The following is a 27891-nucleotide window of genomic DNA, read 5'->3' as shown; positions in this document are numbered from 1 at the left end:
AATTTTCCGTTCTTGATAGATTATCCCAGCCATTGGATTATGAGTGATAAGAATAGAGAATACACCTGTGACTCTCGCCGTGACGAATTGGCATACCTTCAAAACTGTGAATATTGGGCATTGAGGACGAAACTATGTGCGTATGCCCACACACTTGTATTATCTTCAGCATAGTTCGCTAGTCTCTCTATGAAACTATGAGTGTGTATACAAATATGAGAATATACTATGAAATCAAAAAACGAGTCGGTTAATATCAATTCAATATATTACTTTACATTACACGTGTATAGCTTACTGCTAAATATAAAAATATTAAACATTCATATTCTTCTCAACACGTGTTGCCATCGCAGTTCACTCCTTTTATTACCACATGTGCGCCCAGGTTTACTTTAAAATATGCTATCTAACATGCCAACAAAGTACTGACATTATATAATGTAACTTTAATGATTTACATTTTATCTTAGCAATTAATGTGATGTCATAATCACCTTGAAGCTTAAAAACCTCCTAGTCATCATATACATCATTAAAAAGCTGAAAATTAATTTAATAAAACTGGGTACACACGATAACAAATGACAGTCCGTTTCTTTCATATTAACATAATTAGGACGTACTCGAGACCTGAGCAAATTAAAAATCGCTTGATACGTTTACACAATTCTTAATGTAATTTATTTAATTACTTTTTTTTAAATTTATATATATATGAATGTCGGTATATGTTTCAAACAACCAACCAATGCATTCATAATTTAAAATTATCTCGTCTCCTGATAAAAAATCGAATTAAAGTAACTTACTTGTCACTTGACTTTTAACCACATCAGTCAAATGACATGTTATTTAAATTTGTTTAAGAGAGATAGAGAATAAAAACGATTTGTTGAGTTTTCTTAAAGATTGTTTTAAATTCCTTCGTACCAATATTTGTAAAGAAATATAAAACAAAATACCGGCACCGAAATATGTACCGTCATCATATTACAAGAAGAAGTTTTTATACAAGTTCTATTTCACATAAAAAAATCATGTAAACGTAACTCGTATATATTATATCGTTCGTTTCTTAACGCTATGATATGACTAACATTAAAGTTACAATTTAATACAGTAATATCACACTAAGATTCGTACAAGGTATCAAATTTTCATACAATACAATATAACATTATACAAGATTCAGCAACACAATCACTTGACTTAAATTATTTAAGTTATAATATATCTATTATTTCTCTCGTTATTTACTTTACATTTATTTAAATGTATGAGGCATGTATATTAATTGAATGAGTTACAAAAAATATGTAAGAAACCTAATAAATTATATAGTTTAATTTTAAGGCTAAATAATGTATATAAATCCAAGACTCTGGCAAGACTATCAAGGACAAACAAACAAATGCACAGCACGTTGTACAATTAACATTAAATTATTTTAATAAAAATCTTGGACTAATAAATTCAATTTTGTCGTTCTGTATAACGGTAATATAACGGTAATGTCGTCAAAAAACTATGCAATCCCGTACTATTCAAAATAACTGGTATACACCGAAACCCTCTCAGAAATCATTTCCCCGTTTCTCAATTAGCCTCGTTACTTATGACGTATACATATTCATAAACCACGCTTCGAACTTATATTTAATTACACTTTGCAAATTATAAAAAAGCAGGAATGAAAAATTTTATATAAAGAATTATTTGAAAGAGATCATTTGAAAACATAAGAGTAAGGATTAGATTCAAACAATGTTTTTTATTAACATCTATATAATATACACTTTTTGTTTTTTTTTGTGATTGGAGTAAGTATAAGTACATTTCAATCAACGCAATTTTTATATTATGATAATAAAAAAGTAATGTAATTGTATTCATTTATGATTATTTTTTTTCATCGATGCATATTATAATAATATTAAAACAGAGGCAACGACATATATGTAATATCTATAAAACTTCCAGATACAATATTTCTTCTAAAAATCAATTATGATTTAAAATTCAAGTGTTCTAGTATTTATACTTTTTATACAATTTAGAATATTTTATTTATTAATAGCGTTTTGGCAGTTCATAATGTTATGTTTGCCTTTCATTTTCACTAATTTGCCTTTTTTATTGCACTAAAAATAGATTTTTTCTTGGAATTTGTTACATATATTTAATGAATTTTATGTTAACACTTATTTAATGAGGAAGCATTATTTTATTTTATTTGACTGAACCAGAAAGTGTCCTAATAGATACACTTCATATTTTTTAAATATCATAATCAGACATGATTAAGAACGAATTATATTTATTGTTGCCGTTAACGACGGATCTTTATAACACATAAAATTCATATTTATTGGTGAGGGCGAGGATCAAGTGGTGTGGGCGAGAGGTTGCGGCGACGGTCAGTCCAGCGGCGGCGGCTGCGTGGGCGGCACGGACGGCGGCGCCGACAGGTAACCGGCGCTCTGCGGGGCCGCTGCACGAGAACAAGAAACTTTTAATCAATTTAGATCGTAGTATATGTGTAAGTTACAAAAAAACGCATTAAAATCCAAAACGTGTTTAAGCAATAGCAATGAAAGATGTTAGATCAAAAACATTAAGGACAGAAGATACAAATGATCGACTTCAAAACAACTCCACGTATTAATCTAGAGAAGAAAGCGACCGACCGGCAATAGAGTGGTGCTGCGGTGCAGATATGAAAAGGTCGTGACGCTGGGCAGAATACTGGTCCCACACGGGCGAGCGCGCCAGCTGCGCCCGCACGCGCTCGGCGTGCACGCCCGCGCGGCTCATGGCCTTGAGCGCGCCTACCACGCGCGCCGCCGCGCTGCCCTCCAGCGAGCGAGCCTCCAACACCGCCAGCAGCTCGCCCACCAGCTCGCACTCCAGCGCCTGCGCAAAACATTACTTCGTTACTACATTACTACGGAGACACTCCACCTTTGTTTACACTACAAGTAGAACATATTGAGGTCATGTTATAATATTAATAATCGAGCAGTATAAACCATACCTGCAGCACAAGCTTGTCGGTATTGACTGTGCTATTGAATATAGCAGCTAATGCGTCGCAGGCGCCGCCGACCACTTCTCGACACGTCTTGACTGCAGTTTTGAGTCCGCTCATGACGTCAGTTTGGCCGAGCGCCATGACACAAGCCTTCACAAAAAAATATTATTATTTTATTATTTGTATTATACCTGTTTAATGTCTAAATCAGTCTTATGTATGAAAGCAAACAAAAAAAATATATGCTCTCATGGACTAGACGCTAATTGGTACTATATTAAACGCATGTCGTGTCTACATCATGAAAAATGTAATCATGTGTATTTTTGTGATTGTCATTTTGTATTGTAGACCTTTAAACATTAAAAAAAAAAACAGTTTTTGATATTATATTATCTTAACCAAAGGAGCTCTGGAGCTTAAAAGAAACAAGATATACTTTCCACATTTAAAAGATTTGGAAACCGTAGTCGTACTTCGGAGAGCGTACCTGCGTGTGCGCGAGCGCGCCGAGCACGGGCACGGCGTGGCGCGGACACACGGGCAGCAGGCGAGCCAGGCGCGGCAGCTCGCCCAGCTGCGCGCACGCGTCGCACAGCGCGGGCCGCGCGCGCAGCAGCGCCGCCAGGGCGCGCGCGCACGTGTCGCCGCGACTGCCCTGGCGAGCCACATTGGAAATGTATTGTTGTGTAAGTGCACGTGACAGTTGAAAACTCCACTTTATATATGTGCTATTTAATTGAAATCTTAAATCGATCTAAATTTCGTCGATACTTCTCCGAGCTTACCTCCGACGAGTCCTTATTGAGCGACGACAGTGTCTCTGTGACCAACTCCTGTAAAAATCGCTTGGGACTGCGCAGACTCCAGGTTGGATTCTGAAGGAACAGCTTGAGGTAGACGCCTCCCACCACAACCTCACCGGGCGGCGCCCACGCGTCCTCGTTGTGCTCCGTCACATCGCGCTCCTCGAACAAAGCCGACGGGTCCCGGATTTGATTCGTGTAATGTCTAAGGAACAAAATTAGTAACAATATTAATTCCAGTAATTGAAGTCCCAAACTATATCCTCTTCAACTAGCAACTTTATTATTAACCAGTATTTCATTCGTTTATGTCTTCAAGACGTCTCCACTATACAAACTAAAGCAAATATCTGTTACAAAAGGAAAGTATCGTAACCGGTCCCGCAGCTGCACGAGGTGCGCGCGCACGCGCTGGCGCAGCTCGTCGCCCCACACCAGCTCGGGGTGCTCGTGGCTGGCGTCGAAGGCGTGAAGCGCCGCCGCCGCGCCCGCCTCGCGCATCGCCTCCGCGAACACGCTCGGCACGTAGCGGCAGATCGTCAACCGCACCTGAAAAGCGAGCGTTCGTACTCTACGAGTATTCGGCGAGGAGCGGGCGACGATGGAATATAGCTCTCGACACTCGCGTACCTTAGGTCCGTGAAGCTTGTCGGCCATCATACGCGCCAACAGTTCGACCGCCATCTCCCTCATTTCCGGTATATTACAGTTGCAGAATAAATCTAATAAGTAAATCACAGCACCTGCAATCGATCAAATTCATTACATATATTTAGAAATAGATTCTCGACTGCGGTCGGCGGTCGGCGGTCGGAGGTCACCTTTGGCGAGCGCCTCCCGCACGAGCGGCGTGGCGGACAGCAGCGCGGACAGGGCGGAGAGCGCGTCGGAGCGCGGCGGCGGCGCCAGCAGCGGCAGCAGGTGCCCCAGCAGCGCGCCGGCCGCCACCTCATCCACGCACTCGCGGCTGCGCGCCGCCGCCGCCGCCACCTGCACGGCCGCCTGCGACGCCGCCGGCAGCGCTCGCGCCGACATCAGCCCGAATATCAGACCGAACTGGCCGATGCACTGGATCTCCACGCCTGCCGAAGCCGATGTTTCGTTATAGAAATATATCTCACTACCAGCTATATATATACATAGAGAATAATAAACTAAATATTACAATACGAGGTCACGTTTAAAGTAAAAGATGGTACCTGGATTTTTTATAATACAATTGGCGAGAGCATTTAATGCCAACGTGATGTGCTCGGCTCTCTCTTCTGTTATATCCGCATGTGTCTCCTCTTGAATAAACTTCAATAAGTCTAGGACAAACTGTTGTGGATTCTGCAAAATTAGTTTTTTTTAATATAACGGAGGTGAATTAATTTCTTAAACGTATACAATGGTTAATGCCATAAATTACACAGATAATTAACAAACTTTGAGAGCATTTAAAATTTTGTGTATGTATATATAATTTCGAACGCCATCTTGATGACCCGACCGGGAAATTTGGGCCATCACAATCGACTGCTATATATGATATATGCCTATGGCCAGCAGTAGACTATGACTTGCTCATGATGTACTCCCTCTCCATTCTTATATATTTACCTCTATGGGATAGTCGGGCAGCTCATCGTATATCCGCAGATAGACGCCGCCGACAGCCAGCAGTCCCTCGTGCGCTGAGTACTGCAGCGGCGGCACCAGCGCGGCGTCGTCGCCCGCGGGCTTGTCTCGCAGCGCCTCCTGCAGCTCAGCACGCGTGCTGTTGTCCCACACCAGGTACGGTGTTCGCCAGTTCGATGTCAGGGTTTTGAGAAGCTGAAATTAATATTAAGTGGAAAATTAGAAACCTTAAACGTACATAAGGTTTATAATAATTATGTAAAATATTTAAACATGACCGATTCGTATAAAACAAAACGTACTAAATAAATAAAATAAACGTACAAAATATTATATCAGCTATAGAGCAAGACGTATTTGTTGTAAGTTAGCATAATATGAGTTCACCTCGTGCGTGTCGTCTCCCGCCAGCTTGTCGCACAAGTAGGGGGTGAGCAGCGCGTGCAGCGCGGTGCGCACGCGCTCGTCCTCCGCGCCCGCGTCCGCGTGCGGCCCGTACAGCGCCGCCAGCGCGGACACGCTCTGCTTCGCGAGGCGATTGGCCACCTCCTGCAAACGTTTACGGCTCATATTGAAAATCAAAGCGAGCTGACATATTCTACTGATAGTTGTTTAATTATTAGATATTAAAATATGGTTATGATACAAACAAGAAAACTGCATCTCCGGACGCCCAACAGAAGTGATATCTTAAAAAAACATCTATCCGAAATGCGGCTAGCGCTGTGGGTTAGAGTGAGAGAGGAGATGCCTGCCTACCTCTGCCGTATGCGTAAGAGAAAGGAAAGCCAAAGAGACTCGCGCTGTAACGCGTTAGGTAACGAAGCGGTTTACCCCCCTACACTTCATAAATCTTCGTAAATTATAAAATATTCATGGACCTGTTTGTTGTCACCCTCGTTAGGCAGGCCGGACTCGGCCAAGGTGTAATCGTAACGCAACACGGCGGGTAGCAGTGCGTGCAGGACGTGAGCTCGGGCGAAGCGAGCACGGCACTGTGCGTCCGCTGCTAGCGCCGCTACCGCCTCTGCACCAGCACACGCCGTCTCGCCCAACTCCTGGCGATGTAATCATTTATATTTTGAATTCATCCATCAAAAAACACTTACTTCAATAAAATAAACTTAATTTAATTAATTACTAAAATTGAACGTATATATCTTACACTCAATCGCACGTCGATGGCACACTCACCGGTCGGCGCAGCAATGGGACGATGTCGGCACAGAGCTGCGGCAGCTGCGCGGCGGCCTCGCGGCACGACGGGAAGCGCGCGGCGACCGCGAAGCAGCGCGCGCAGTGCATGCACACCGCGGCCGCCGTGCTGCCCTCCTTGCTGCCGCCCAGCACCGACACGCAACGGGACAGCGCCTCTTGCAGCACCTACGAGAAACACAGAGCTCTAATTCAAAACTACTCCATAATACATATATTAAAGTTCAATTGCTAGTTAAAGCAATTTTGTATATATTATACAACCATGTCGACATCACTAGTATCAATTTCAATCAATTATGTATATTATAATATTAGAAATACACTTATTCCTTATCAAACCTCTATGTACAACAATAACACAATGTGCAACATGTTTGTACGACCGTTCATAATGAATCAGCCCGCGTGGGGTACCTCGAGGCCGCGTTCCCTGCACAGCTCCTCCGCGTTGAGCGCGGAGCAGGCCAGCGTGGCGTGCGCCAGCTCGCAGGCGGCCGGCAGCAGCGCCGTGTCGCGCGCGAACAGCGCCTCGGCCTCCGCCTCCAGCCGCGCCGTGCGCAGCAGCGCGCCGTACCCTGCGTACTTGTACGGAGCCAACACTACGGGGAAACACTCGTTTAGTCAACGGGAAACACTGAGATGACGATCACCTGAACTGAAATTCGGTTACCTTCAGAATATCTTTGGAATAATATCGTCTGAGTACGTAGTATGAGAAGAATGTTATTCGTGTTAGGACCGTCACCGCTCCAAACGTTCCTACTGCAGAGGAACTCGTACGCTTGATTCACAGCCTCGAAACGGTCCTAGAAGGAAACAAAATTTTAATATTTATAATAAAAAGAATGTTAGACCATCACAATAGCGATAGGTTGCAATCACAGATATGCGAGTAAAGATCTCGACTCACTCTGCCTTCGGGGTTCTTATCGGGATGGAACTGTTGCGCGAGCCGGTAGTAAGCCTTGCGCACGGCACCCTCGTCCTGCCCGGGCTCGAGGCCGAGCGCCGCGAAGGCTTGTTCTGCCGTCATCGAGGCCGGTTTCTTGTCTACTTCGCGTCGCCACGCCTCCAGCACGTCCTTCAGCAAACCTACCTGAACATGATGAATAAAAGTATAAATTATTCAGCACTCTAAATAAATATTTTCTCATTCTCTCTCTCTCTGTCACTTTTTAAACGCTAATTTTTAACTAATTTCTCTATGACCATTATATTATGTGAAGCAGTCAGCCGTTAAAAAACTAGTTACCGGGTCGGGAATTGGCCAGTCTGGGAAGCGTTGCGTATCGCAAAGGTGTCGCAGATAGAACATGTTGCAGAACAGCTCGTTGCGGAGCTGCGGGTAGAGCACGGCGGGGATGGCGAGGTAGGGGTAGCGCGCCGCGATGTGCGCGCGCAGGCGCGGGGTGAACTCGCCGATGTGCGCAGACACCTTCATTATCAGCATACGCCTGGAATATTTTAAGGATGATGATCCTGTCACTAGGAGAATAATATTTTCATCAAATATTTTTAAATATCTTCATTAACCTCATTTCAGAATTCCATATAGCTTCTGGTGTGTCCCATTCGCCGAGGAAGATTTGGGCAAACTTTTCGGCACCATGATTCTCCAGATAGCACACCATAGCCTCCGGTAGCAACTGGCCTAAGATTGATCGTTGCATTATGTCGGAACTTGTCTGAAATATTATAATTTAATATAGTAATTTATACCATAAATAAAGTTATTACTACTTATTAAAATTAAAACAGTTTAAATATATTGTAATTATTGTCGAAATATTAGCTATATGGGTTGAACGTTTACAGCTTAAAAATACGCCCACAATTTATAGTTTTTACAATATATATAAAATTAATATAATACAGCATTAAAATCAACTCACCTGATCAGCACGAAACGCTTGTTTCATATGCGTGAGCCGTAAAAATCTCGCAATCGGCAATAAATTCGAACCAGTATATAAAAGCATAAAGTAGAATACACCCGTAAGATATAACTTCGATATTTCGGGATTGTCCTGCATCACTTCATACAATAGTGTCGCCACCTAAAAAGTATTAAAGAATGTAACATTTATTTGGCGATTGTTACAAACATAATGCTTTAATATTCGCGTGGTACGTACCTTTTCCACGAGTATAGGATCAAAAGTTAGGAGCAACTGTACGACATGCGCCAGGCAAGCCGGTTCCGACAACAGTCTCTTCACTCTGGGAAGCGGTCTAATTACTGCATCTTCTTCGTCTCTGCAACAGTAAATTTCATTAGAACGTTCGTAGAGACTTTGTTTTTTATTATTAGGCTATCTATACACTGCTCCAGCGCAGCGGCTCACCTGCTGGGGTAGTAGCGCGCGCAGGCCACGAGCAGGTCGAGCACGGTGGCGGCCAGCTCGGTCTCGGTGAGCGCGGGCGCGCCGCGCGCCGCCAAGCTCCAGCGCAGCTGCGGCACGCCGCCCAGTGCGCGCCAGCCCTCCATGCTGTTGGCCCAGCACTTCGTTTTGTTGTTTATCTCCCCACTCTTGTACGATTCCTTTAGCTACGGATTGAAGTTTGAAACAAATGTAAAACTGAAATCATAAAATAAATAATATAATCAATGGGTGACAGTAATGGGGCGATATTGTCAACTACGTACCTGCTGGAAGCTGACTGGTCCCTTTCGCTGCACCTTGTCGCCTTGCTCCACGTTGTAGTACCACTCGCGGTCTCCGTCTCCAGTCTGCGCCGGCCCCTCGATGACGTTCGTCTGTGTCGGCACCATTGCACGCGACGTATGCAAATGTGCCAACGTCATCAGGTCGACTAGAATCCTAAATTAAATTAAATTTAAGTCTTACTGATCACCATTGCACTTTATATATTATTGATGAAACAAAATAATGCCTCTTAATTTGATGTTTTTAAATTTTTTTTCTTATATAAATTTTTTTTAAACAAAATGTTGTGACCACTACTGTCACGTATCTTTTACACCTTCTATAGAACAGCTTTGCAGTCATACTAACAAAAAAAATCACTAACCTTATCCCATTCCATTCCAATATCTCGCTGACATTCTTTCTGTGGAGAATCAATTTAGACAGAAACTGCACAAGTCTATCTCTCTCCATCCTGTCGCACGTCTGAAAAACAAAGTAAAGTGTAATAAAAATTTACGGAATATTGAAAAAATTGTAAATTTTATTAAACCCATTGCAAATTTAATCATACCCTGTCCAGCATTTGCACAATGTATTTGGTGTCAGCGAATGGACCAATATCTTCATAATAACGGCCATAAACTATCGTCATTGCTTGTAAACACATGCATTTCATCTCCACTTTAGGCGTGGATAAGAACCGATGATATAAGTCGTTAAAGAACTCGTATCTGGAAGGTTGAAACACATGGTTTATGATAAATTACATGAAGCTAAAGGTTTAGGCAGGAATTGTATATGGGGTAGGAATAAAAACACCAAGATAATAATTAGAAAATTGTCATATACTCATAAAAGCCAATGAGGAAGAATCAATTACTAAGTTTGTTCTAATCTAGTAACCTATTTTTTATAAACTCTATTCAAGATCATTCAAGTTGAATATTTCAAAGGTAATATGAAAAGTATAATATGAAAAGGTTTTTTTATGAGCACTTTTGACTCGTTTCTTAAACCATCAAGAAAGTCAATAGTTACATAATGTAGATTCTACATAAAAATGTTTGAATTTTGCGTCCAAACTCCATATCAAAAAGTCGCCCAATTATATTAATTATGTAATAAATGGAGTATAAATATCATCTTGGAAGTACATCGACGACTTTGATGATGACTCACGACTTGCGAATGGGGCTGTCGTCGTTGTCCCGCTGCTCGAGCAGGATGCGCAGGTAGTAGTCCCCGATCTTGACCTCGTTCTGCAGACACTGGTAGTGCACCTCGAGCTCGGCGTGGTTCCACGAGGTGAGCGTGCCGCCCGCCACCTCGCGGTCCGAGGCGAAGGCGCGCAGCTCGTTCTCCAGCGCGCTGCGCAGCTCCTCGCGCGTCTGGAGCACATTCAGCAGATACCACTCCGTCAGATACCACCCGCGAGTACTATTCAATACGTATTATGGAATAATCTACACCCTACCTTTAAAATAGGTCAAACGTTTTATTGCAGTAGTATGTTTACAACGAATGCCAAATACTTTTTACAAAGAATTTTGTTTATAGTATATTCCAACGACAAGAGGAGTTAAGATAAGCAAACCTTAGATTTGTATATTCCATATGCTTTACTAATAGCTCTGGTGTAATATGCACTTCAAACATTTCTGGATTAATATATCCATATTGAAAATATAGGACAAATCCCCCGGTTATTTAGATCTTAAGCAACGGTGTTATTCAAGGTCAACGATGTTTCTTTATCTTTACTCCTCCTGCTGTTAAAATCATATATACATAATTAAGATTCTATTTACGAGATCAAATTACGAATAATACATACGGTGTGATTCCATATGAGGTTAGGTAACGCGTGGTCCCGATGAAATTGATAGTAGAACATCGGCCAATTCGCAGTAGACTTGACTCGCTCCCTGCGCCTCCTCAGCACTACGGGTCGATCGCGGATCTCCTTACGCGGATCCGTACCCCGCGTCCTCTGAGCCCAATGCTGTATTGCTAACGATGCGTAATGCTATGAGGACAAAATATTTCAATCGTTGTAGTAGTGTAGAATAATATCTCCAAATTCCTAAAAATTGTTTAAAATGTTGATCTTGAATATATGTCGCAGTAAAGACTTTTATGTTTAAAAAAAGGGATTTTTTATCAAATATTTATTTGACACAATTTTAACCCTGAACAAAAAAAAACCATAACTTATGAACAGAACAGATGAATAGATCGAAATCGACCACTTGGCTATAACGCTAGTTCTCAAGGCCGGGAGCCGCTCACCTCGAGGTGCTTCTCGACGTACTTGACCTGTCGCTCGAGCGCCTCCCAGTGCGGCGCGCGCGGGCGGGCGGCGGCCTGCGCCAGCTGCAGGTTGTCGCGCTCCTCCACGCGCTGCTCCTCCAGCGCGGCCGCCGGCGGCGCCTCGCTGCACTCCAGGAACGCCAGGAGACCCGACGGCTGACGGACCACCAAGGTAACTACTATTTCAACTTTGCGATCGAATCTTAAGCACGCACGATTAAGTTAACTTTTTTAATATAAAATGTTTCCGATAGGCGCGATCGATATAAAACGCAGTAATAATTATTTAACTTTTTTTAGTCTCGTCCAGGTAAAGTGGTAAAATACCGACTCCATAACCGCAGGTAGAGGGGTGGGAGCGTACCATGATGCGGCGCATGAGGTCGGCGGCGGGCGCGTGGTCCACCAGCCACAGCGCCACCAGGTGGCGCGCCAGGTGGCGGCGCTGCAGACGCGCGGGCGCGTACAGCGCGTGCAGCAGGTGGCGCGGCAGCGCCGCCTCGGCCAGCGCCAGCGCCTGCACCCGCGAGCCCACCCCCCCGCCGCCCTCCTCCACCAGCGCGCGCGCCACCAGCCCCGCGCCCTTCACCACGGCCGCCGACGGGTGCTGCGGACATTTGCAATATAAATTATACAAGTCGAACGTTCCGTTTGTGTAAAAAAATATAGTTAATTTTAAAATTGTATTACCTCAAAAAGTTTAAAGATCATGCGTCCCCGACCGGCCACCATCTCGAGCAGCTGGTCGAACTGTTTCCCGTCTGTGGTCTCGCTGTAGGGCACGCACAGCGCGAAAGTCAGGAAGTCCAACATGGCCGCCACCACCAGCGCGCCGGTGCCCGCCGTCTAGGCAAGCGATCGTCATAAATAATTTGACGAAACTCGAATCACTGATCTCATCTTACGAAGCGAAACGCTCATATTTCAGTTCTATAATAAGTCACTCGTATGATCCGATACAGCACAAGATAAACGACATAATATACTGACGACGTGCGCGGCCCACATGGCCAGCAGGCCGTCGAGGAAGGGCAGCGAGGCGAGCATGCTGGCCTTGTTGAGCTGCTCCTGGCGCAGGTCGGGCTCGGCGTGCATGGGCTGCAGCAGCGCGCACAGCGCGTCCAGCGCCGCGTGCGAGCAGGCCGCGCACTCGCGCCGCAGCGCGCCCACCACGGCGCTGCCCATCCACTCGCGGAACCTGCGGGGGGCGCCGACGATTTTAGTCGCAGGAGTAGCTCTAAGTGTGATTCGTTTTAATAGGGGGTAATTAAATTGGCTACACTCGTGAGGCTTTTTCTTTACCCGGGTAGTGCGGTAAAGGCCGCGAAGCCAACTTTGCTGGCGCACAATCTCCGCAGCGCGTGAAACTGGGCCTCCAGCTCGCGTAGCGTCAGGTTGGAGCCCGAGGGCCCACTGCTCATGATCGCACTCAGAGCTCCCGTGATCAACTTCTCCTTATTCTCCGCAAACAGTCGCTGTGGAAATCGACTTTACTATTACAATGTTTTGTATTTTAATACATTTTAATTTTCTTTGAGATGAAATTAAACATTAGAAAAATTCGATATTTAAGTAAATAAACTTAAGATATCTCAGTCAATAACACTCATAAAAACAATATTTTTTATGAACATTTAGATTTTATTTACATTACATTGCATTATTTACATTGCGTCCTTAAATAAAAATATTTGATAAATTCAAAGCAACGATGACTGAATGTAATGAACGAAATGGAAGAAAAAATATTTTTATCGATAGCGCGAAAATTATTACTGTATATAAATAAGACTATTGCACACCGCTTTGTACATTTATAGAACGAACACAAAGCCCCATGTCAGTAATGCGATACTATATGAAGTGTTTATCCCAAGGTGTGATGTATATGACAGAGTCAGCCTTAACTACTCTTCTCTTTCTGTAAAATTTCGATTTAAAGATGTTGATTTTTTTTTTCTTCTCGATTATGTTATAGTATACACTTGTAATATGTTTTAATCCTTTAGAAACTATTTAACTCTTGCAATCAATACCTGGTTGATTCAACATAACTTTTTGATTTAATATAACATTAATATTGGTAAACATTAGTTGTTTATAAAATAATATTAATATATCGTTAATTTATAAAACATAGTTTATTTTTTATTTTATAAGTATAGCAATATAATATATTCGTATTAATTATTTAATAACAATATGTTAATCTTCAGAGTCTAGTTTAAGGCTGGCTCATGTATTGCAAATAGGCGAGGGGACAGATAAAAATAACATTGTGAGGGACTTACAAGATCCCACGTAAGAAACAGCCACAACAGGGGACGAGCCTATAAGGCAACAATATCAAATTAACATGCCCAATAAAATGACTATGAAGGAGCAACAAATCGTGCAAATTAGTCATTCAAAATATACATTTAAAAATTAATATTTAAAATCAGAAATGCTCAATCGAAAATTTATTAAATAAATATAATTTAAAAAAATGTACACTGGTAATTACAAATGTCGAATAATATATTATGACAAAAATAAACTAACTTGGCAGTAAATTAAAAAATCTGTCAATAGAGCATAATGGAATAGATGGGCATAAATGTTAATGTACATATGTCTATGTCTAATATAATTATAATTATTTAAAGTTAGCGAAAGCATGACAACATAAAGCAACAGCAATATTAAATTAACAAAACCTACATCTTGGCTGACCGAGTATATGAGACCGCTGTAACCAACATTTGCATTAAATCGTTCGATAACTTCTGATCTTGACATGGCCACTGGATTTTGAAATAACCTGTAGAAAACGAATGATTTTTTTTTTATAAAAATATTTCCTACTAAATCATTTTTTACGTTAATACTATTGAAAAAGATATGGTGTCAAATAATAAAATCTCTTTTTTTTAAATATATTCTATTATCAAATCGAGAAATAAGAGAAAGAATTGTAGGGAGCTTAACCCACTTGAGATGGTTGGCCTCCGTCTCCTCGTCCACGGCGTGGTGCAGCGGGCCGAGACGGTACCCGCGCGGCGTGCGTGCCGAGCGCACGTGCACGTCGCGCTGGCCCGCAGAGCGCACGCCGTCCACCAGCGACGCCAGCAGCGCGTCCCTGCATCAAGATCTTATTGTGATTCTGTTATTTTTCTTTTTCAATTTGATAATTTTATTTTTGCCCAATTTGATCCGTACAAGTGACATCATCGGTTAGTGTAATTAAAATAATACAGGATATTATATGAACTAAAAATCAACATATTCTATTTCTATCCAGAAATTCTGGGAAGAAGTAACATATGATAAATGAAAGTGTCAAATATGACAAACTATTACATATGTACATGTAAACATTTTACAGTATTATGTGTACCTAGATAACAATTTAATCTAAAATACTTTTATGTTCAGATTATTATTCATATGAAGAATTTTAAAATTACAAAAATAAATCATTTCATCTCTAACCGCTCTCCAGCCAAATATGTCCGAGTCTGTCCATTTAAGTATTCGATTGAGAACTTTTGAGGGTGTTCGGGATCACGAATTAAAGCAAAAACGTCGCTTAGCGGCCTCAAACATACGACCTGCAATTTTGTAAATAACAATTAATATAATCCATGAAAAACAATACTTAAAAAACTTGATTATTTAAAACTTCTTTTTGTTTTTCTAAACAACTTACAGAATAAGTCTGTGGATCTCTTTCAAGAATGCAAGTGTCAGATAGACAAAGAGTCCTGCGCATTGGTTCCATATGTCGAGCGGGATTCACCTTGTGGACCATAAACTCACTTAATGAAGTTTGGTGTTGATCACCACTGAAAATTAAATAATATGAAAATATCATACTATATATAATATGGAATCATACTGCTATGTATGTACAGTATGATATTTTGATTTAAATTATAACAAATTCCAATCTTTAATAACAGATATTACTTTCCAATGATAATATTGGCTATACTTATACAGATAGATAAAATTCATTTGTTTTTAATGGTAATCATTTGTATTATGTGTAAGATATTATGTGTTCCGGTTGACGTCCGAAGTTCGTTATGAGAGAGTACCTTATCTTCAAACCGATTTCCGCTAGATGTCGCTGGCTTTTCGTTACTAAATCCTATTTGAACGGAATACGCTGGCGCTCTCTGGCAGGTGTTGATTTGTATATAGGTGTCACAAGCGCCATATTGACTTCATTGTTGCGTTATTTTTCAAACCGTGAACATACTCGCAATTATTAAGTCGCGTTTTTCTTTATTTTCAAATATAAGAATATAAAGTATAATTTTCGAGATTGTTAAGTAGAAAATTAATCCCCAGTAGTTTCAAATTAAATCACACTAGTGATATTGGCTTTTTCCGTTACTCGTTAACCAAAATGGAGGAAAATGTACCCGCGTTCAACCTAAAGAAAAGATCACGTCCTAATTCGGAACCTTCGAGTGACAGTGATAGTGTGAATAGTAGTCAGGGCAATGGCTCCACATCATCAGCAGTCAAGTTAATAATATTCTATCGGCTAGCCTAGCCCCCGCAACCGCTACACAGTCGAGCTCAAACGTGTCACATAATTCCGCAGCTTCGACCAGCCTCCCTCACACAAATTCTCCAAGTACCCCAGCAATATTTAGTGAAAATTTTTTACAACCGCCGCCTCTCAAAACAGATATTGCAGAGCTAAACGTATGGGTCAAAAAACCTAAAATTGTAAAAGCTATCCCAGATAGAGTAACTAAAATTTCAACCATGCAAAGATTCGATTCACCGGACTGGAATGCAGTCCGTTACATCGATATCCAAAAAAAGTATACAGCGTCACCAGCATTTACCGAGTTAAACATCAATGAGGAACTAAGGAAATTAGAAGACCCTTACACCCCCATTAGATGGGGCCCAATGGAAAGAAACTATGCGGCACTGTCCAATGCTTTTTTAACACAAAATGAGACCGTGAACTCGGCTTTACAAGAACTCATTAATTGGTCATCGAATCCTAATGTAAACCTGAAACCTAACTGTCTCTACGATAAGTTATGTGAGTTGTTTGGTAGGGATTCAAATTATAAAACAGTGTCCCACGATATTTTGCAAATAATCTGTGGCAAACGCGCTGAGATGCTGGAACAAGGTCGTCGAGCACTTTTAAAACCCCTGAAAGACAAATACGTAAAGGAAGGTATAGGAAAAATACCACCTTCTTCGGAGTATATGTATAACCCCCAACTTCTGACTGCATACATACAAAAATTAGGTGGTATAGAAAAACTGCAAAAACAGAGCAAGCTTCAATGCCCTACTCGCCCAAAATCCCCTGATGCATCTACTTCTTTTCAAGAAAAGCCATTTCCTGCACCAAAAGCAAATCACCCTGAGAAAAATGTCCCTGGTTATCGAAGACACTACGAAAACTTCAACGATAAAAAGGGGGGGGGGGGGTCGCAACAACAGAGGACCCCGAAAACCAAACAAAAAGCAAAAATGACTCTAGAGTTTTCAGGAGGTTGGATTAGGCACTATCAAGATGCCTGGGCCCAGTATAACCCTCCAAAGACAATATTGAAAATAATGACGTGCTGCCTAATCCCATTCAATCAAACACCGCCATTAATTCCACCAACACCAGATTTTTTAGCAAAATTCCAAACCCCAATTACAAAGGAAATGACATCGGAAATCCATTGCATGGTCCAGGCCAGAGTATTAGAGTTTGCACCTCTGACCCCGTCCTTCATATCTCCACTGTTTCTGAAAACCAAGAACAATGGAAAAGCTCGAGTCATCTTAAACCTGAAGGCCTTAAATCAATTCATGGTACCAAAATCCTTTCATCTCTTTCATCACTACATGTCCAAATTCCTTCAACCAGGCGACTGGATGATAAAATTGGATATCAATCAGGCTTACTACCAATAAGGCATCAGCACCGATGTTTTCTTCGCATCCGCTACAAGGGTTGCCTTCTGCAAATGACGTGCCTACCGTTCGGCCTGGCATTAGCACCCAGAATATTCGCGTCAGTCCCCAACTGGACCGCCGAGGTCTTACGCTCCAAAGATATTCGACTAGTAGTTTACCTGGACGACTATTTAATCGACCAAGCTCCAGCCCACATCAACAACCTACAACTGGAGGCCTGGCGAATTTCGGGTGGGATGCATTAACAGAGGCATGGTGCCCCAATGAAAAGAAGCTCCTTACCTCATGCTGGAGGCCCTTGACCCTCAAGACCTACGCCCCCATCTGGAATAAATGGTCCCTCTGGTGTCGTGAGAATAATGTCTCACCACAATTGCCTAAGCCCTCTCAAGTAGCACATTACCTAGCACATTTGTTTTTAACTAAGAACTTAGCATACCGTACAATTCTTACTCATAAATCCACAATATCATCGATTTGCGAAACTATAACAGACACAAAGATGGCAAGCAGTCACATCGTAAAACACATTCTTAAAGCAATCTCACTAGCTAGACCGCTAGTTACAAAAGCCCCGATATGGGATGCGAGGGTCGCGATTGAATACTTAAAGAACACTGCTCCTAATTATTCTTTATACGACATCTTGAGACTCGGCTTTAATCTAACTATTAACATCTGGCCGTAGGGTTCATGACCTGACTCTACTACACATTGACGAAGAATGCTTCATTGACAATATAGATTCTATTACACTATACCCCAAGTTCGGGTCTAAAACGGACTCTGCCTCATATCAACAATCCCCCTGGACATTCTTAATTGCTCCAGGTGAAAATACAAATCCAGTTTTTTGGTAATGGGCTCTGAAAAATATTACTGAGAATGTCAGAGGCCCTCTTAAAAACCTTTTCATTACACCTAAAACCCCATTTCAGCCGGCATCCCCTACAATTATAGGTGGATGGGTTAAAAATCTATTAAAAGAGGCAGGCATACACGCGTCCCCCGGTAGCTGTAGATCAGCAGTCTCATCACTGAATTGGATAGAAAACTATCCAATCAATGAAATTCTGTGTAAGGCAAACTGGCAAAATGAAATAACTTTTAGAAAATTCTATCAAAAACAAATCAAAACAACAGATAAGCATACAACAGAAAAATCATTAACCAAATATTTTACAGTCCCTACTACAACATAATTACTCCGCACTTACAATTTAGGGTTTCGGATATGTGCCTAATAACTGAGAGATGACAAACACGTCTCTCATAACGGACTTCGGACGTCAACCGAAACACATAATATAAAAATTTTACGTTCCAATAAAATTTGTATTATGTTTCCTAAGACGTCCGAAGTCCGGGTAATGTCTACCTGGGCGATCATACCATTATGAGTTAAACAATGAAGTCAAAATGGCGCTTGTGACACCTATATACAAATCAATACCTGCCAGCGACATCTAGCGGAAATCGGTTTGAAGATAAGGTACTCTCTCATAACGGACTTCGGACGCCTTAGGAAACGTAATACAAATTTTATTGGAAGGTAAAATTTTTATATTCTCTATATCAATCTGATATTTACAAAATTAGTAATGATTACATTCCCGTGCCTCAAAAAGCATGTAAAGTTATTGGTCTTGTTCTATAACTCATAGTATCAGATTGCTGACCAATTGGATTATAAGAATGAGGGAATAAAGAGTACACTTGAGAGACTTGTGCACATATCTTGCAAGGAAGACATTATTATCATTATTTTTAATTACTGATGCTATAAAAATAGAATGTAATTATAAAGTTTTGATGTTTTTTTTTATGTTCTAATAAAATACAACAAAGAACATATGTTTTGTTACTTTTACTTTAAAAAGAATTATCAAATAATAAACAGTATATAAAAAGGAATCATCGATAGACAAACAGTGACTCATTCTTATGACTGCATATCCCAATCCTATGTTCAATGCTATGATAATAAATTAACACAATTGTTTCATACATGATATGATGATTTTAAATAGAACAGATAAAAAGTATGTCGAAGGTCATTTTAATAATTATAATTAGGTATAAAGGAAAACATGATTAGAAAAATGAGACACATTAATTAAACATAAATTGCTTAAACACTACTGCAGTTGATACTTGATAATGAATTTGGGAAAGTTTGCTTTCCTTTCAGTTAATAATTAAATAATGAAGCTGTAATTCAATTAAGTAATAAATAAGATAATTATTTATGCTATTAATGTTTATAAATATCACAAATGTTAGCAACATTACTGCCAATATTTTAAACAATACTTATTATTGTAAAATGTAATGCTTTATCTCTTTGTACTTGGATATTGTTTTATCTTACCTGTATTTGCCAAATCTTTGATTGTGGTAATCATCAACTGTAATGGTTGCAGAAAGTACTTTTATACTTATGCTCATCGTTAAACTAGCCATTTCAAGCATTTTATTAATAATAATTTGATGATCCATAGTATTGGAAAATAAGTGAAGACGACTATATCCTCCAACAGCTAGTACGAATCCTCCCGGTATGTCTCTTACAGGAAGAATGCCTTGTATATCACTGTAGGGGTAACTAGCCAGCAATGTGTGCGTTGATGGGTCCAGCTGTTCTAATGAGCACGGGCCAACTTCAAGCACAATGGGTAATCGTGTACCACTCCAATGATGTTTGTATGCTTGATACCTCTATAACAATGATCAGTGATTAAAAATATTGGTCAAATATAATAAAGAAGGTTAAGGTTCTGTACTTATAGTATTATTTAGGTTTCATTGAAGGTTATACTCACAAAAATGTCTTTGGGCTTTTCTGAAAACAAGTGTCTATATTTAAAAGCCTCTGTTAAAATAAGACATTTATGTTCAGAAGAGAACTTCATTGAATCTATTTTTTTGTCCTTTTTCATGACAAGTGTGAAGTCATGGTTTGCAACAGAGTTTGAATGCTTGGATGAAGCAATGGTGACCACGTCTGAGTACAGCCATTTATTTGTCACCTCCAAGCGATCTGGATTATATGTTGTGATCCCATGAGTGCCAATGGAAAATACTCTTTTGTACTTTCCTTTCCAAGAGTGTTTTGTGACAAGGAAAGCTGCCACATCTTGGTTGTCTTTGAGTGGAATCATCTTATCATTGCCTGTAAATCATAAAAAACCTGGAAATTAGATTACTTACATATAATGTCATTCGAAAGGGGTATACAGATAATAAGGCCGAATAATAAAGAAGGTAATTGCAAAATTTAAATTAACTTTTCGCTCATTTACACCTTATGTTTCGTAATTTTAGAAGTATATTAAAAGAAAATATGTTACAACAATTAATTTGATTTCGACAACAAGTATACTCCCCTTTGTAAATAGATTGGAAAAGGATATTGGAGACGTGTAAACAATATTTGAAACTAACTATGCAAACTAGTTTTTACGAATATATAAGATTCCTTACAGTCTTTAGTTGAACGATGAAGATTTACTATTTCATCTGGTATCTGATAGGATTATCATAGTATACAAAACATTCAGGAAAATATGAAAAATATTAGCTCAAATCTAGCCGACCAATCGCGAATTTGACATTTTGATTAGATGTTGCTAGCTTTTGAAAACATAAATTACTGGATGGAACTTATGTCTTATATCTATATCTAATATAAATATATGCAGCTTATCGTAAAATATAAAATATAAATATATAGTATATTATTTAAATAAATATTATATATATTTCTCTTAATAATAAATATTTTTTATAAGTACTGCACATAATAAAAATCTAATTAGAACTTTTTAAACAAAATTCCAAATTATCGTTTTAATTAGCTAGTTAATTTTCATCATCTTATATACAACTGCTACAGAATTGACTTAATTTAGATGCCATCGTGTATTTGTATGATAGTCATCAATGGATTTAATTAGATAATAATGTAAGGTTTTGTCGCAATAAATTATTATTATTTTGTAATGTTATTTGCCAAAATACAAAATATGATGCGGTTAGTAGTTTCGTTTTATAATTAGAAAACAAATATCAATAGTAACATGTTGTTTTAAAAGTTATTTTAAGTATTTTAAAATATTTTTTCTGAACGGTACCTATCACTGCGTCATGCAGTTGTTGTACTTATCTGTCACTCCGTCAGCAATTCAGATCGACGTTTTGTCATTTTATTTCACTAACTTTCATCATACCATTCTATTATATTCCGTATTTTTGAGTAATAAATAACTTACTTTAAATATACCCATTTCGTTATTAATCACAATGGTTCTTGACTTAGACTTATTTCGCGCAGACAAAGATGGAAACCCTGATAAAATACGCGAAAATCAAAGAAAACGTTATAAAGACGTTGCTTTAGTAGACACTGTTGTTGAACAGGATACCTTATGGCGAAAACTGCGACACGATGCTGATAACTTGAACAAATTAAAAAATGTGTGCAGTAAGGAAATAGGTCAAAAGATGAAACAGAAGGAACCGGTTGGTCCAGATGATGAACCTGTACCTCAAGAAGTGTCAGATAACCTAATAAACCTTACCGGCGAGCAGCTTAGGCCACTCACAGTTAACCAGATTAAAAAGGTCTCATATTTTAAATATCCATTCTTACAAACTATTCATTCATACAAAAAAAATATAGGCTTAATATTTCTTTTTTTGTTTCAATATTTGTTATTTTCCATATGGTTTGTATAAAATTATTTTTTGTTATTAAAAGTTCTTATTAAGCCCAAGATTTTTAGTAGAAAACATTAATTAAATTCTCAATACTGTTTACAATGAGAATTTAAAGTATCAAATTCATATTTTTATTTATAACATCCATAAATACATGACAAGTAATATAGTTTATAATATGACAAATTTTATCTTTGTTAATAATATGCTTGTGGCATTTTACTTTTGAGAATAACCTGAATGTACTATTAATGTTTGATCTATGGACAATACATCTAGGATATATATATATATATATAAATCTATAATAATATATATATAAATCTAGGATATACATATATAATTTAGGAAAAAAAAAATAGATATAAATGTTAAATTTCACAAATAACTTCTAGGTTAGAGTACTCATAGATGAAGCTATAAAAAATAATGAGCAGGCTCTGGTAGTAGCAGAAAAGGCTCGTTCGGCAGCTCTCAGAGAAGTGGGTAACCATTTACATGAGTCAGTCCCAGTGGATGATGATGAAGACCACAATGCCATTGAGAGAACCTTTGGAGACTGTGCTGTGAGGCAAAAATACTCTCATGTGGATCTTATTTGTATGATAGATGGTAAGTAAATAAAAGTTATTTTATAAACTACTAGATTCAATTACTTAGACATTTTGAGTACCATTGCCAGTACATGCTTGAATACTAATACTGCTCAATACACTTACATAAAAATCAATAATTATAAAGGCATTCTAGTATTTTCAGTTTATTAATTTATTTCAGGTATGGATGGTGAAAGGGGTGCAGCAGTAGCTGGTGGACGAGGTTATTATCTCAAGGGGCCTGCAGTGTTTCTAGAGCAAGCTCTTGTGCAGCTCTCTCTGAGGATACTCTTAAAACAAGGATACACACCTTTATATACACCCTTTTTTATGAGAAAAGAGGTAATTTCTTATTTATTTTAAATTTTGGAACAATACAAAATGTTTCATTAAGATTTTATTTTTGTATGTATAGAATAAATTAACAGTCATCTTTTTTTATACAAATGATTAAATATATAGGTGATGCAAGAAGTTGCACAATTAGCACAGTTTGATGAAGAACTTTACAAGGTGGTAGGTAAAGGCTCTGAAAATAAAGGAGATGTTGCTGTTGAGGAGAAATATCTTATTGCCACATCAGAGCAACCCATAGCCGCATACCACAGAGATGAGTGGCTACCTGAATCTTCTTTACCCATAAGGTAAAACTTTGATACACATCATATTATTGAATTAATATATACATATACTGGTTATTTGTTAAAATAAAAATTTGATGACTCTAATTTATTGTTTTAATTATTTATGTAGGTATGCAGGTCTGTCAACATGTTTTCGCCAAGAAGTTGGTTCACATGGCCGAGACACTCGAGGCATTTTCAGAGTACATCAATTTGAAAAAGTATAATAATAAAATAAAATATAGTTTTAAAAATTTCTATCAATTTATTTAAATAAGATCCGAATGGGGCATTTATTTTAATATTATTTCTAGGTGGAGCAGTTTGTTTTGACTTCTCCTCATGACAATGCATCATGGAAAATGATGGATGAAATGATAAATAATGCTGAAGAATTTTGCAAGGTTTTGGGAATCCCTTATCGTGTCGTCAATATAGTGTCTGGTGCACTTAATCATGCTGCTGCAAAAAAATTAGATTTGGAAGCTTGGTTTCCGGGTTCTGGTGCTTTCCGTGAGCTGGTATCATGCAGCAACTGTCTTGAATACCAAGCAAGACGCCTACTGGTAAGGTGTGTATCAAGATAACTGAGTGACCTTAAGCTATTACTGTCTGTTATTTTAATTATTTAAGTGTTTATAACTTTTTATCAGATATGGTCAGACAAAGAAAATGAATGCAGCAACAGAGTATGTCCACATGTTAAATGCGACGATGTGTGCTACAACGCGTGTCATCTGCGCGATCCTCGAGGTGCACCAGTGCGAAGAAGGAATCAAGGTATTTTTCAATTAATACATTCTCTAAAGGAAATAGTAAAGTAATTAATAATGTGCAGTTATTTTTATTTTTACTCTTTGTTAAATCCAAATATAAAAATCCCTTTTACTGTATTATAGATACCTGAAGTTTTAAAACCATGGATGCCAGAACAGTACCAAGATATTATTCCATTTGTCAAACCGGCACCCATAGACCTAGAAGCTGCTGCCGCTGCTAAGAAGGGAAAAAAATAAGTGAAATACAACATCTTAAAGTAATCTGCTTCGTTACGCATTTAATTTATTATATGCTAAGCTTAAAGTTTGCATTTGATTATTTTAATTATGAATATTCTGATTTAACGTTATTAATAAATTTGGCTCTGCTCAAATAATGTTTTATTATTCCTGTACTTTCGATATGCAATTATTTCTAAAAAAAGGTGATAATGCTGACAAAAATAAACAAACAATTTAAACAACTTATAGATTGGTTAGTTAGTGTAAAGAAAAGAAGAATTATGACTTACAGTTTATTGTGACAATGAGTATAATATACAATCACAGAGGACAATGTATATAAATCTATTCATCTATTTATGATATTCTTAAACAAATAACACTAAAAGTAAAATAAACATAAGTAGTTCAAGTACATTACAGTATGTAGCGAAAACTAGATATATACTTCGAAGTTTTATAATTGTAACTTGAAGTCAGTTAAAAAAATGTCCATAAGGAAACTGTTCCTAGTTGCCAGAAAGAATGCATTTTACTATAATGAAACATCATTATAGTGAATTCTTCAGTTTTCTGTGTTCATCAGAAATGAACTCCATGACACAGTAGTATCATATACAATATCAGAAAACTGATCTTATACTATCTATAATATAGTTTTACATTTCCATTAGAACAATATAATTATAACATAATATATTAATATAATTTTAAATGAAAAAAAAAACACAACTATATCATGTATTAGTTAGTATATATGATTAAATAAAGAAACATACATGATTCATTTTTTTTTAATGACCTTGTGCTAGTACGAAAATTAAACCAATGAAATAATAGTAACTATATTTTAACTCAGATATTGAGTGATAATCATAATAATAATGTAAAAAATTATATCTAGATCTTCAAATTTACTTTATTGTCCAATACGTTTAACATTATGAGTTACAATATCAATTACAAACACTTTATTTATATTTATGATGAATTTTTTTATACCCATAAACACTAATCACCTAATTATATGAAAGCTAGCATACTACAGTTAGAACGGGTAAATAACAATTATTCAAGATTATATTTTGAAAAAATCTCCAACCATGTGTCTATGTAATATAATATATTATGTTGAAATGGCTTTCCATTTTATTATTATACACAACTTTATGACTCAGTCTCCTTAATTTATTAATTATATGTAGTAACAGGAAATGGGTTTTTATTTAATTTAGCTTGCTACAAAAGATTCGAACTTTAATTTAGTTGTGATAAAAAGAATGTCAATAATTACAAAAATATAAACATATAGAACATATTTAAATTGATAATGTTTAGTGTATGTAGTGTGTATGTGTAAAAAGTCTACTGGCTGATAATTATAATTACACAACCTGTTTTCATAAGCAAAATATCATATTTAATTAGAAATGTTGTATAGCTTCAATAACACACTGCAATTTATATGTAACACAGCTTGCAATATATATTGTACAACTTTTTTATTTGAGATATAAGCAAGCTTATCATTTACACTATAGATAACATTTATAATGGGTCAAACTTTAAATGAAACTATCACTAACATGCAAGTTGTGCCTTTTGTCTACATTTATGCATAAGGGCTCTTAAAGTGAACTGTCGTCGAGCCAATGTACGTACTTGTTTTAAGAATGTATCCAAATCAATAACTTCCTTGCGTAAAGCTTCTCCCATATAGTAAATAGCATCTTCAAGTGTAGCTTCTTCAGCAAATGAATTTAACAGTTGAGAATACAGCGGTGCTGTTGTGACAACTGCTTCATCAACATCTACACTTTCCTGTTCCCCCAAATGTTCTACAGCTGACTGTAGTTCCTTCTCTTTTTCTTGTAATATTGCTACATTTTTATCCAGCTCAGCTCTCTCTCTCTGTAATCTTGTCATAATATCTTCTAATCTGGACTTGCCTTCTCGTAATTCTTCTTGGGTACGACGTAGAGTCTGAAGCTCAGCCTGTGACTGTTGTGATTGCTCTTTGAGCCTCCTCCTTAATTTATCTTCTACAGCTGAGAGCAAAGATGCTTTAATATGTTCTTCTGTGATAGTTCCCCCCGCTACATCTGCTGCAGGATAACCTGTCGTAGGTGGGTATGGCGTAGTATTTGCTGGAGAGAAAGGTGCGCCATTAGTATTAGCAGCACCTGGATAAGGTGTGCCAAAGTTTGGGTATGGTAAATTCGATGTTGTGGGATAGGGTGTGGCTGAGGGATTTCCAAATTGAGGTGGACTAACAGTTGGGTAGGGAAATCCAGACGGTAGAGGCATAAATGAGTTAACTGGATACGGTGGACGAGATTCATTTCTTGGTTTAGAAAAAACTGGTGGTATTTCACCAAACGCACTAATCATACACTGCACAAGCATTAGTAATGTTGATCCATTAGAATTCCATTCGTGTAAGTAAGGTAAATAAACTTTACCATTACTATCTATATATTTCGATATTTTAATCGACATATCTGCTGTTGGTTTCACAAAACATAAAGGCGCATTTTTTGGATGAGTGTCCATTAACCAAATGCATACAGGGATATTGTAAAAGGCTCCTTTGTAGTTCACAGGTATTGTGCCTTCAAGATTCAATAATTCTTTTCTTACCCCATTATTAAACACAAAGCCTTCTAAGCGATATGTCAAACTTCGATATACTTGTATTAGACTGACCACTTCTCGTGATGTAATATCTCGGTACTTGTAGTTTGAGAGATGCGATCTCAAAAGAATTTCATCGTGAGCCATTATTTAAATCACTGGTTCTAACTATTAATGTTAACAAAATATTAGGATTTGTTCTTACTTCTTTCTGGAAAATTTATTGAAACCGATAGAAGACAATCATTAGATTAAATGACGTGACAGTGACAATTTATCATAGAGTATACAATAGTAATACAGATGGATTTTATCTAGAAACAGTGTCACCAACTCGAACTTTGCCTTGGGGGTAGATATAATTATAAGATTTGGTAGTTTTTAGAATTCTACTTTGTCGGTAGATTTGTCGGTAAATCGGTAGATCAACTTGACGTGTAATTTATGAAGAAATTATAGTATTCGATTATCTTGTCAAATGTAATGTCACTTTATTATGTACAATTCTTAAAGTTAATTAAAGCCAAGTTCTCTTATGGTTTTGTCATTTATGTATCAATTTAATTAACTTTAATATGTCGCAAGAGGATTCTGTCGATACTACACATTCATTTTCACAAGGCACAATGTCTCGCTATCTCCGACCTGACAGATTTGACATAAAACCGAATTCTAGCAATTCGGACTTAAAATGGACTCATTGGCGATTTACATTTACAAATTTTTTATCAGAAGAAATCTCCAC

General features: G+C 38.1%; 3 protein-coding genes across 4 annotated transcripts; 1 reads left to right on the top strand and 2 right to left on the bottom strand.

Moving 5' to 3' along the window:
• Positions 1-250: 250 nt before the first annotated feature.
• LOC113400172 (dnaJ homolog subfamily C member 13) lies at positions 251-21192 on the bottom strand. 2 transcript variants are annotated; one of them, XM_026639647.2, is made up of 39 exons: positions 21057-21192; positions 20396-20745; positions 19945-20291; positions 15331-15466; positions 15114-15232; positions 14614-14760; positions 14343-14442; positions 13931-13969; positions 12942-13114; positions 12630-12837; positions 12330-12485; positions 12004-12246; positions 11619-11795; positions 11164-11355; positions 10509-10717; positions 9901-10060; positions 9712-9812; positions 9326-9500; positions 9024-9226; positions 8814-8934; positions 8571-8735; positions 8212-8363; positions 7931-8132; positions 7589-7774; positions 7349-7484; positions 7093-7277; positions 6655-6843; positions 6342-6518; positions 5848-6009; positions 5443-5655; positions 5040-5172; positions 4662-4922; positions 4471-4583; positions 4217-4389; positions 3823-4045; positions 3525-3692; positions 3038-3184; positions 2691-2916; positions 251-2494 (listed from the first exon to the last, which is right to left on the bottom strand). In XM_026639647.2, the coding sequence occupies exons 2-39, from the start codon at positions 20732-20734 to the stop codon at positions 2421-2423; spliced, it is 6630 nt and encodes a 2209-aa protein (XP_026495432.2). In that variant the 5' UTR covers positions 20735-20745; positions 21057-21192; the 3' UTR covers positions 251-2420. The 2 variants fall into 2 exon arrangements, with proteins under 2 accessions (XP_026495432.2, XP_026495433.2); XM_026639648.2 differs by lacking the exon at positions 13931-13969.
• A 554-nt stretch (positions 21193-21746) lies between these two features.
• LOC113400157 (serine--tRNA ligase, cytoplasmic) lies at positions 21747-24663 on the top strand. Its single transcript, XM_026639623.2, has 8 exons — positions 21747-22196; positions 22688-22904; positions 23070-23230; positions 23351-23532; positions 23642-23732; positions 23826-24082; positions 24165-24291; positions 24411-24663. Exons 1-8 carry the CDS (start codon positions 21876-21878, stop codon positions 24525-24527), a joined length of 1473 nt encoding a protein of 490 aa, XP_026495408.2. The 5' UTR covers positions 21747-21875; the 3' UTR covers positions 24528-24663.
• A 128-nt stretch (positions 24664-24791) lies between these two features.
• Positions 24792-27378, bottom strand: LOC113400158 (tumor susceptibility gene 101 protein). Its single transcript, XM_026639624.2, has one exon. The coding sequence runs from the start codon at positions 27291-27293 to the stop codon at positions 26094-26096; it is 1200 nt and encodes a 399-aa protein (XP_026495409.2). The 5' UTR covers positions 27294-27378; the 3' UTR covers positions 24792-26093.
• Between the last annotated feature and the right edge of the window lie 513 nt (positions 27379-27891).

Source organism: Vanessa tameamea, chromosome 18, assembly GCF_037043105.1.
Source record: "Vanessa tameamea isolate UH-Manoa-2023 chromosome 18, ilVanTame1 primary haplotype, whole genome shotgun sequence".
Taxonomy (NCBI): domain Eukaryota; kingdom Metazoa; phylum Arthropoda; class Insecta; order Lepidoptera; family Nymphalidae; genus Vanessa; species Vanessa tameamea.
The sequence above is the reverse complement of the archived record's forward strand: the minus strand, read 5'-3'. Positions and strand labels throughout refer to the sequence as shown.